This window comes from Austrofundulus limnaeus, unplaced genomic scaffold (assembly GCF_001266775.1).
Source record: "Austrofundulus limnaeus strain Quisiro unplaced genomic scaffold, Austrofundulus_limnaeus-1.0 Scaffold403, whole genome shotgun sequence".
In the NCBI taxonomy this organism is placed as follows: Eukaryota; Metazoa; Chordata; class Actinopteri; order Cyprinodontiformes; family Rivulidae; genus Austrofundulus; species Austrofundulus limnaeus.
The window spans coordinates 120,902-132,816 of NW_013952805.1; the positions used below are offsets into that span (position 1 = coordinate 120,902).

At 38.5% G+C, this 11,915-nt stretch overlaps 1 protein-coding gene across 3 annotated transcripts in view; it reads left to right on the top strand.

Annotated features, from left to right (window-relative positions):
- The first annotated feature begins 288 nt into the window (after window positions 1–288).
- The window catches only part of camsap1b (calmodulin regulated spectrin-associated protein 1b), a 24,323-nt gene continuing 12,696 nt past the window's right edge, over window positions 289–11,915 (top strand). For 2 of the 3 annotated variants that reach the window (XM_014024008.1, XM_014024010.1), the window contains exons 1-6: window positions 289–706; window positions 1,992–2,158; window positions 5,963–6,225; window positions 9,555–9,716; window positions 9,888–9,968; window positions 10,260–10,292. In XM_014024008.1, coding sequence (XP_013879462.1) covers window positions 1,993–2,158; window positions 5,963–6,225; window positions 9,555–9,716; window positions 9,888–9,968; window positions 10,260–10,292 — 705 coding nt within the window. In that variant the 5' untranslated portion in view covers window positions 289–706; window position 1,992. The remainder of the gene's footprint in view (window positions 707–1,991; window positions 2,159–5,962; window positions 6,226–9,554; window positions 9,717–9,887; window positions 9,969–10,259; window positions 10,293–11,915) is intronic. The other variant, XM_014024009.1, reaches the window with a different exon arrangement.

Sequence of the window (11,915 nt, forward strand, 5' to 3'; positions counted from 1 at the left end):
CAAATTATTATTATTTATTTACTTATTTTTTCTATTTACTTATTTTTTCTGTTCAGGTAAGTGTCAATGAGGATTTAGCAATCTTTGGTAATAAACCCTCTGAACATGAATACATATTTATTAAAGTACAACCGTGCATTTCTCAATCAACTCAATTTTATGAACTACATATATATTATTGAATTGAAAAGTATCAACAGCATTTAAACAAAGCCAAATTACTGTAATACTCAGTCATTTGCTATTAAGAGCTTGGAAGGTWATCACGCATGCGCAGTGGTCGTGTTTTAGAAAGACTGGGATAAAAATTACTGACAGACCGCGAACCCACCGCTGGTCCGCGGGCCAGTCCGTGTCTTTTATCTAATTTGAAGCGTCTTATCCAGACGTAGATTTTTTAAACACAAGAGTTCATGCGCGTTGTGTTGTTTTTCCACAAGAGAAGATACACAGCTTTTTTTTTTTTCGACCGTCTGCCGCGAAACGGTTGTCACACGGGCCGTGAATCGGGTTCTGTTGCTGGGAGGAGACCACACACCGACTCGCCTCCCTCCAGCTAGCATTATTAGCTGGCTACGATGCGTCTCTGCGGCGGTGGCTGTATTTTCCACACAGCGGACCACTTCGCAACCACGCAGGTCTTTGGTTAATTGTTTACACCGACGAGAGGACAGTGCTGACAGGGGGATACACCACACCTTTCGAGGTAAAGTCTGTAGCGTCATTCATGTGTCCAGTGAATGGTGCTGTTGGAACCAGCCAGTACAGCGAGCTAACGGTTAGCTAGCGATAGTTAGCTTTTATTCATTTGCATACGCGCACAGCCGCTTTGTTATTTCATTTTAAGGGTAATGTTCCTGTCAGCTAACGATCGTTGCCTCATTTATGAGATTTTTGAAACACCATCACTGTTTATTTAAGGTGTATTAGCATTTACCCAGCTAATTCATAGCAGCTTATCCAGGAATCCAATGTTATTAGAAGGCCGTTAGGAGAAGCATTACGGAGGCGATAACTTTAAAATTGTGCTACAGGTTATAAAACAATCTAAGCTGTTATTAGGCAAGTCTGCGTTTGTTCCCCCCTGTAATAACTATAACAGCCTTTGGCGTTGTAGTATTGTAGCTTATATAAGCAGGTACAGGTAACTACAACTTCTCTGTTGCCCTCTGTTATGTTAATTACTGTTTGTGAAAAATCTACCTCAAGCAGGTATTGCCCCTTATTAAGTTAATTGTAATTTTCAGYAAGACGAAGCCATGACTCTTGGGAGAAATAAGGTAACAGAATATAGAGTTTGAATAGAAAATTCAAATTGTTTTTTTCTAATGTTGACAATCATTCAGAACACACAGATTATGTTAAAAGAATGTAATAAACTTAGAAGATGTCTAAGGTGAAAGCAAAACACTTAAAACAAAAGTGAGGAGGCATAAAAGTTGAAAAGGAAGTGATTGTAATAAAAATATTCATTTTTGGAGATAGTTTTGCTGCACAGTTTGTTTCTTTCCTGGTTTAACTGTTTTTTACCTTAAGCCAAATTTATTTTGGGGTGCACTTTTAGCTATTCTTTGTGTTTTACTTTGATATTGAAGAGTAGACCATCAGATGTTTGTTTGTTTGTTTGTTTGTTTGTTTGTTTTTGTATTTAGAGCAGCTTAGAATGCAGGTTGAACGTTTCAAATGAGAATACTTTATTCAGATTTTTTTGGTAGCTTGCTTCAGACGCTCTAGAAACAGTTTTTTATAAACCTATATTTGATACTATTGTGTCTTAGTCTTACCCACAAAATGTGAAACATATGAACTAATAAGTCTGAGGTAAATGTTATACATAATTTTATTTTCCCATAATTCACTGGATTCAGTAAGTCTGTGCTGTTTACTAGCCAATTCAAAGATMGTTAACAGCTTTGCTCAAATCCTGTAATTTTTTACTTAGCAACACGTTCTGTTTAATGTAGATTTTAACAGTGTGTTATGTTTTTAAGGATGGATGCTGACACGTGTGCTGGTGTGGATAGTACCAGGAAAAAAGTAGACCTAGCTGGGTCTGCGGAAGGCACGATGGATGTTGTACCTTTGGAAATGTACGACTCCGCCAGGGCAAAAATAGCTGCCAACCTGCGGTGGCTGTTTGCTAAAGCCTATGGCATTGGTAAGTTGTTTTAATCTGCGTTCATTCTGCACCAATGTCGATTTATTATTTTTTTATTGTTGTTTCACATTTCCGAACAGCTCTGTTGCCATGTTTATCATTACAAACTTAGACGCGTATTTCTGACCACAGACTTTAACACAACCTGCCATTGTTCTTGAGAATTTGCAGCATATTTACCCCGTCAACCCAATAAGTCTGTTAGTGTTGAAACTAACAATCTCAGCTCACTGATAGTCAGCAGAATGTGAAATGCTGCAGCGGAAAAACATTGACAGGAAAAGCCCTAGAGAAAGAAATGTGTGTGTTTGTGTGCATAGATTTTAACTCTCATCTCCCCATGACATTTGGCAACTGAAACCCCGCTCACTGACTCACTAGATCCTTGAATTCTTGTTGGGTGACCAGTGAGATTGAACCCAAATCAGGACGAGTGACATGCACTAAGGATTAGGCTATATTTGTTAGACTGTGCTCAGTGTGTGGAAAATACTGATCTGCACTGCCAGTCTTTCACTCTCCCCGTTAAGATTGTATCAGCATGAGTGTGTGTGCCTTTTTGTTAGATTTCACTGTCTTTTCCATAGCTGAATAGATTTTCAGGGATAACACGCAGAAAAAAATTGTCAAATAAAATCTGTTTAGMGCAATCAACAGGAAAAAATAATAATTTTACTGATTTACCACATATGTTCTGTTGTAGCCCTCCCTTTTACCTGAGTATCTGCTGTTTGTTTATCTTTTAAATAATAGATCTAAGCATTCTTCACTGCACTGAACTACGTACAACTTTTTATTATAGTAGTTTTATTAGTATTTCCCATGTCCTGGATGATTGAGCGTCTACACAAGGATTTTGTGACGGTTACAATGAATCGTCATGATTTAGTTTTCATTTATGTTTTAGAAACTTTTCTAATTTTGTCTTGAAACTTCAGTTTATATTGAGAAATAGYTTAAATTTAATGGGTGGTCATTTGTTTGTAGAAGCATTAGGGTCTTTGTAGAATAATCGATAATGAATATGTCCGTGATACAAACTCAAAATGCATGAAAGTGTGGCAGGTAGTTAGTCTTTGGTTGCAGGAAATGTAATTGTTTTTCCTGAAGGWTTGCAAGTTAACAAACATTACATAACATCTTGTCAGAGTGAAGCTTTGTTTGCTATCTGATGCACAAGTTCCAGTTTGTTTTGCATATCGGTTTCAGCAGCACAGTCTCTGATCAAATCATCTGTCATTGTTACAGAGTTTTGTACAAGCATTTCATTGTGCTCTGTGGGTTTTTTACATATCTGTGGTCATTRCACTGATTTCTTAAGGCTATTGAACCATTCACTCAAAAAAAATGTTTCAGTAGCCTTAAGAAACATTTACTTAAAAATAAATGGCAGGAAGACTTTTTATGGTGAACTGAATAGAAAGTTATCTACTTTTGTTGTAGCCCAGAATTTTGTTCTAAATCCATTTTATCTYTTAAGGTTTTATGCTCTGTTTATTTTCAGAATAGTCTGAGCCTGTACTAAGACTTGCTTGGTCATGTTTGTTATCATAGGCCCTGGCTAATGATACAGTCTGAGACATGGATAATTGGAACATCTTAACCACAGGGGAAAAAAAGGTTACTCTTTAAATCACTTTGGATTTAGACAATTGTTATCAAATGTTGCAAGGAAAAGCACAGTTTCAAAGCCCAGAGGGAAGCAACTCTCAGGTGTAGCTGCAATTATCTTCCTCCCATGGGTACCTAATAAATTAGACTCTCTTTATTTCACCCTATCGGCTCATATGGTGACTGCTACAATGCTAATGCTGCTTAGTGGTTTGCTTGGCTTTTGCAGACATAAATAGTGGTGTGTACACAGATGATGAACAATCCCCATGTCACATGGGGATTGTTGGGGATTCAGATGCATTTGGTGTGTATCGCTCCGTGTGTTTCCCCTCTTCTAATTCAGTAATTGTACAAGTCTGTTTTTGTGTATATGTCGTATCSTGCCGTTGCCCTCTGCATGTGCCACAGCTGCTCCCAGCCTTGGCCACAGCCAGCCAGACACCAACACTGACGAGCATTAACCTGTCATAGATGCAGGCACATTACCGGCCTCAGTTCTGTCCTCCTCGTGCTGATCATGGCGTGGCCCTCGTCATGGTTGGCTGACTGTGATGTAGAACATCCTGGGTCTTGTTGCCAGGCTCTATCATCGTGCTCCACCCCACCCCAGTTAGTAAATGTTTCAGCCTGCTCTGGGTTGCGGGAAAGTGGGGGCAGCTGCCACGAGACATTAGTGTCGGTAGAATGAAGTCAAACGTGAAGACGCACCTCACCAAGACCCCTTTGTTTTCAGAGTAGCTCCCACTATTCTTAGTATTTCGTACTCCCAGACTCTGCTGGAATGACCCCAACTGCTGGGTGTTAAGGGCTGGAGATTAATCCTGTTTTACAACAATGTTCTCATTGTCACGTTATGTGAAGACAGACAGCACATGGGAGCTGAGGCCTGTGTTGCTCTGTATATATGATATGACCTGAGCATCAACAGGCTAACAATGTATGGCTTATGTTGGAGTTGTCCTTATTTATACCATTCATTTTTTTAAATTATTTTTTTAATTTAATTAATTAATTTTTTTGCAGTTAATTGTTTTCTGTGCATTAGCAAAGAGATTTGAGTCAACAGGGCAATGGACAATAAAGGCTTCATAAGTTGCATCAGATATTAAAAAAGCTGAGAGTGTGTGAAATAGAAGCATAAACAAATTAGTTTTGATTATAGAACAACAATATTATGCTAGTTGAATTTCATTCTTTCATGAAATAACTAATTTTAAACACATGGAGCAAAACTGGAATAGCGTTTTCTCTCGTAACCTCATTTAATGTTTTGGAACTTATTTATTTGTTTATATTGTGTTTTGTTTTATATTTTAAACTGTTTTTTTAATATTTTTTTAACTTCAAAAAGAAAAAATAAGTAGGTCCTCTGGACGGGTTCTTCTTTTTTTTCTTTTTGATTTTTCTTACTGAGATGCATCAGGACAGTTTTTTTTATTTGTTCCATCATTGTTTTTAGATTTTTTTTCAAAGCCTGATTTGTTGTCTCCTTATGTTTGTAACTTAATTTTTCTTATGTCATCCACAAAACTAGCCAGAACTAACTTTTTTTTTCTGTCCACAAATTTTATGAATCAAGTCTTTTTTTTTCTCTCTTCATCTTCATCATTCTATAAAGCACAGTGTTTTGGTGGATTTTGTGCATGGTTTTAGGTCTTTTCACCTTTTTTTTAAAATCTTGCTGTATAAACTTGGTTTGGCCATGCTTCTAGTCAGCTGCTTTAACTCGTGGCCTTATATGGCTCTGGTGTTTGGTTTTGAGAATGACTTCACATAAACAGCATTAGAACTGCCTTTATTAGTCACTGTTTTTCTTTTTTGGCTTCACCACTTAACACTGGTACTTTTACTGAAGAAGCCTGTACTCACTGCAGACTTGAATTTGCRGCTCACTCTATTCTTGAACATTTGTGCGTTGACTAAAAATACAAATGGCTGCATTTGCTCAAAGTGAACTGAAACTGGCAAAAAGAATAATACAAGGAATGTTATACGCTTTATTGCATTTCTATGGCTTTAAGCTTTTCTCCTTCCTCATTCAGTCTTTTTTTTGTAATGGTCACCAATGCAGTAATTGTACCAGTATGTCTAATTATGCTATGCTAGTCAATGCTAAATTGCTCAAACCATTTTAAAAGCACATTTTAAGGGCCACACGGTTCACCTATTCACTAAATTTGTCCATTGCAGACCATATTCCAGAGGATTTAGGGGACCCGTTCTACACGGACCAGTATGACCAGGAGCACATCAAGCCACCTGTCATTCGCCTGCTTCTGTCCTGYGAGCTGTACTGCCGTGTGTGTGCCCTCATCCTCAAGACAGAGCAGGCTGCCACTCTTCAGTCCCACGTGTCAGTCATCCAGGCTCTGTCCAGGAAGGGCATTTATGTCATGGAGAGTGATGATACACCTGTCACAGAGGGCGACCTGGCCTGCATGCCCATCAAAATGGTGAGTCTGAATGTGTTGGAAGTTGGGATAAACAAATTGAGAGATACAAACAGGGTCTCCCTGTGACAGCCCTGTCCTTAGGCTGCATTTATGACATGTCACTTCTAGTACAGACTTTCTATAAGCAAAGAAGGAAATATATGCTAGAAGCTATAACAACAACTTACATTACTTATAATGTCTGATTCGTTAACACAATAATAAATAAATAAAGAAGAAAGTGCTTTTATCTTCATCAAGCAGTGCCATTAAATCTTTCTCACAAAGTTTGGAAATGATCTGCTTTGTAAATTAGCTTTTAGATTGGCATACAATCTCAGTTCTGTTGCAAATTTTTTTTAGTATTGCATAGTTTGCATAAGTGAGTTGTGGACAGTTAACTGATTGTTGGAGCAGACTCCATGTGATTTGACTGCTCTCCTATCATTTCTAGTCAAATTATGTATTTTACCGTCATGCTAGTTGTGCAGAACTCATTATAGACTGCACACATTCAGCTTTGTGTCATCCACTATGCTTGTCAGTACTCTTCTGTTACATAATTGGTTTAATTGAATTAACTGTGTAAACAGGTATTTTTATGACTGTGGCTAAAACAGTAGAGCCAGTTATGATTTTGTACACAAAAAGTTTTACTTTAGATTTACTCTTTCCAGTGTTATCACATATTTCAGTTCAGATTTCAGTTTTTTAGTTTATTTTATTCATATATATATATATATTTTTTTCTTTTTTACAAAATTTAATTGGATTTTTGAAGTTCAGATAGTTTTAACTCACCACTACTCATCACAATAGTATGTATTAGCATTTTATTTATACTCCGACTGATCACTAAGAGACTTGTGTAAGCTATCACCACCTTGAATGTATTTTGTAACTACATCATTACAGTCTTCTGCATCTCAATGCTCCTTTAAAAAAAATCCCACTTCTCTTTACTCTGAACTGTTAAGTTTATAGAATATTGGTTTGGTCCAAACAGTAGCTGTTAAATCAGTGTATTAGTTATTTTCTGTCAGCTGTAGCATGCTTGCAGGTGTTAGCATCTGTTAAGTTATGCAGACTGTGTTTCTTTTTTGTGCCATAATATTCCATCTATAAATGCAGACTATCTTTGATCAYTCATTTGCTCTTCACCACTTTGCATTGAATGAATCTGCAAGCCTTCTCTGTGTAGCACTTAGATCGTGTGTCTCAAACTCTCACCAAGAGCACTTCACACAGGACACGATGAACACACATCAGCTCACTTGCTCTTAGCTAATATTCTTTTCCTTTTGCTGCCATGGTCAACAATACTGTAGAGCGGGCCTCGACACTGCTGGCTGGCTTGTGGATGATGCGCTTCAGCTTTTCCTGCTTGCAGTCTGACAAAATAATCCACACTGGGGTATGTGTTAGCAGCCAGACACAAAGCCCAGGGAGTGGATGAGAAATGATGAGCTTATCTGTGATAGACTGTTGAAACCCTCCCTCTGGTTTGCTGACTTTGCTTCATTTTCGTACTCTTTGAGAGTCTGTGTGAGTGAGTGAATGAATGTGAGTTTATTCTTGCAGACAGTCCCTCTGCACCTTGTCTGGCTTGTTTTAGGGCAACAGATGGGGCCTGTAAAACCTTAAAGCTAGCCTGTCTCGTGGGCCAGCTTGAACTGTTTTATGTTTGTGTGGTGCACAGGGGATGGTAGTGTGCTCATCTACAGCTTGGGGCAACCTGCTCCCTGTTGGGCTGCATGCTGCGCTGATTTAGGACAGCATGTTGGAGAACAAAAGATGGAGCAGTACATCATGATGTTTTACTAAATTAACCTTTCATGTAGTGCTTTCTTAAACACTACTTAGGCGTTAAATACAGGATGTGCTGTGTTGAACCTTTTTTTAAAATATATATTTCTTACAAGGCAAAAAGTACTGACACTTGAACATGTTACAATTTTTTTAATCAAAGTTGAATGCAGGTTACAGATGAATAAGTTTAATGAGTGAGAACAGAATTTTTAATCAACTTGATTTTTATTTTATTTTTTTGTTGTATTGTTTAAATTCACAGGCACATAAAACTCATGATTATATGGAGCTCGTTAAACTTGCATTACCTGAAAATAAATGGAAGAGTGTTAATATGAGAGCAAAGACCAACCGAGTTAGAGTAAATGTGGCATGGCTCATCTACATAAACGCCCTTGGAAAACATAATAGCTCTACATAATAGAAGCCTTTGTATGCGAGAATGACGAGCAAAACTTAAGCAATCTTTAGCTTTCTGTGTTTTAATCGATGTTGATTTAGGGAGTATATTTTCTGTTTGTGTTCATAAGGCTTGTTGTGCAGAATGCTCTAAATAGTTCTCATTTGCTGTATTAACAAGTCTAATCTCTGTGCACTTCCATCACCAATTGGATTAGGCTGGCAGTATGTTGCACAAATCACTGAAATAATCTGTGTTTATAACCCTTTTTTTCTTTAATAGTTTTGAGTTGCGTTATTGGCAGTGTGATAAGCTTAACACAAAATACGTAACGTGATATTTCAATTTTAAAGATTATTTTGTTTTTCCTACTGGGATTGAGAGCTAATAGTATTAGACTGATGCTAAATTCCAACCCTGGCTGATAAGTTAAAGTGTTTTTATGGGCAAAGGTTAGGTTTCAAATGACTTAAAATGCTCCATGCTGTGTGTTTTKGTTGCATAATAATGGGGAGAGCTGGTTTAACACTAGGCCTCTTGTGAACTGAGTGAGATTTGATTTTTGATTACACTGTTGTGGTTATTTAAGGCTACATCATTACTCATTACAGCTATAATAAACTGTAATGGAGACACAGTAAACTCTCATCCTATAATTTTACCAATTATCCAGGCACCGTAATGGAGGATGTGGGCCAAAATTCCCTCAGTCATGAACTAAAAAAGATTGTATTCTTTTAAAATTGTGGTGGCTAAACTTGAGTTTGGATCGGTTCAGAACCCTACAAGTTTAAAGTTTTTTAGTTTGTGCTTTCCAACCCATTTAATGTTTTTTACTTTGATTTTAAAGCTTGTTTTTTAAAAGGCAATGAGTAATCAAGTTTTTAATCAGTTGTTTTTTGTCCAGAAATACAAAATATAATTCGCCAACATTTGCTTTTCTTCTTGTAACTGTAAATTATACATGTTCAGTAGGTTGTGTTCTTGACTACAGCTTTCCATAGTGTTATCTTGTTTTGTTGAATATGCAGTAGGTTGCATTAGATCTGCTTGTTTGCCTTCAAGTTTGATTTTAATTGCATTAGTAACCAGGGGGGAAAAATCCAATACAATTAAATTATTCTGTTTCTCTGTCGCCCAGAGTGCTCACATGTCCATGATCGATGCCCTCATGATGGCTTACACAGTCGAGATGATCAGCATTGAGAAAGTGGTGGCCTCTGTCAAGCGCTTCTCCACCTTCAGTGCCTCTAAGGAGCTGCCCTTTGACCTCGAGGACGCCATGGTCTTCTGGATCAACAAGGTTCAGACACGACGAACATTTAAGATCTATGCAAAACATGCTCAAATTACCTTTTTACTGCATGTCTTACATTGTATTGCGCTTTAAAAAACAGCTACAGCAACGTTTTGTGATTATGGGTTCTGTGAGTTTAAGGTTGCTTAATCTTTCCTTTTTTTGTTGTTGTTGCAGGTGAACATGAAAATGAGGGAGATTTCAGAAAGGGAGCACAAAGTGAAGCACCACCCCCTTGAGTCCCCAAGCCACCAAAAGGTAATTTCACATACTTCCYGTTTAACTTAAAATGGTAGGGTATATTTGTTTAAAAACTGGTTCTCATTTTTTCACATCCAGCTGGGTTGAGTGAAATTTCAATTTAAAACAACAGCAACAAACTTTGTGGGGAATATGTCTCTCTTCCTTATTTTCCCCTTTCTCTTCTTTCCTCTTTGTTACTCTGTAAGCAGGTCTGATCATTTTGTTTGTGACCCTCTGACTTGTTGATCTCTCTGCTCCTGTTCATTGTCTATCCCTCCCTCCCTTTTACCCCTGCAAACTGGATAGTCTCCCTCCAAATGGTATTGGAAGCTAGTCCCTGTAAGTTGGATGCTAGCCCCCGTACAACATCCTTACCCCCAAACCCCCTTGCACGAATAGTTTTGTGTTGATGTGCGCGCACACTCCACTACGGCTCATTCAAGCTCATCCTGTGCTGCAGCCTGTAGCCAGTGTTTCATTACCAGGGGAGGAGGAAGACTTCTTTTCCCTCTTGTTGCAAATGTCACACAGGTGTAGGGTTATTCCAAACTTCGTTCTTGGATTCAAAAGTTTTCCTTCGCTACACAATTCTTGCTACCTCATTTCAAGCTCACCGTGGCCATGTGGATTCTCTGTGCTTAAGTGTATGTGGTTATTTGCTTGTCCAGTGAAAGTAGAGAGTAAATTCATGCCCACACCACTCCCTTGCTTTGCCAGACTCATCATTCGCTAGCACCTCTCACTGATCTGCTTTGTCATTCTTCCTCCAGTTTCTCTATTACGCTTTCACACACTGTACCTTAAGTGCCACAGGCCTCCACTGACCGTAACTCTGCTCTGTGTGCATCAGCCTGATGTCGTGCCTGAGCTGGCCCACTGCATGCTGGAGCCACAGGAGCTCTCTGAAGTGGTACAGTTATGTCTTAGTCAGGGGCAGACCCACCTGGGTAGAACCTCCAGTTTAGTTGTTAGCTGCTTGTTGTGAAAATCTGCCTAGCAAACTAAACTGCATGTTATGCAATACTTTAAATGTAGTTTATTTAATTTTTTTTGCACTTTGTCCATGGTGTGTTTAACTATAGCCTTCTGACATAGTTCCTGGTGTTTTTTGTAGACTCAAACTTGGTGTTATGATTTCTCTATCATTGAGTTTAAAATTGTGCTTTTTTCATTAAAAACTTTAATTTTGAATGAATAAATTAGTTTATTATTATTAGGGGTCGACTGATACATCGGCCGGCYGATATTTTTGGCCGATATTTGCGTTTTTCCTTGTATCGGTATCGGCCAATAYGCTGTCCGTTCGGCCGATCCATTCTTTGGGTCACGCGAGCGCGTGTGTCCGCCCCTTCCTCCGGGGAGAGCGTAGCAGCAAATGTTGTGAGACAGACAACAAACAACAACAAGGGTGASTTATGAACTATAAAATGTGTTTTAACTGTCTAATTTAACTGTTTCTACCCTCTGTGTCGGAATATGAGGGAAGAGAGAACAGCTGTGTTTAAGTTTCTTTTCCAGWCGGGAGCGCTGCAACATTTTTTACTTTCACTTTCGCACCGCACTGTAATCAGCGTGTCCGCATTGTTTTTCTTTTTAAAAATGCTGGAGCTGCTCACATGAGGCATAGAAAAACACCTCTATTGTTCTCCCTGCTGGATTAAAATAAAAAAGCTTTTGGTCTTTTCTCGCTGAACGTTTTAGCGAGCACAGCCGTCCACCATCATGTGAACCAGACGCTGCTCACATCACGTTTGCTGTGACCGCAGTCGTGATGCTGGTTCTCTTCGGTGTACATTTCAAACTGTGATCTAAAGTTAACGTCAGCTGTTTTAAATGCATTTTTTGCCTGGTGTTAAAAACAGGAGCAGCAGGATGAGGCAGAGATGCTGTGAGCGTTGTGTGCGTTAAGTCCTGACAAAGATAGCAAGATGTATGTGTGTCTCTGACAGTTTTATTTAGGCT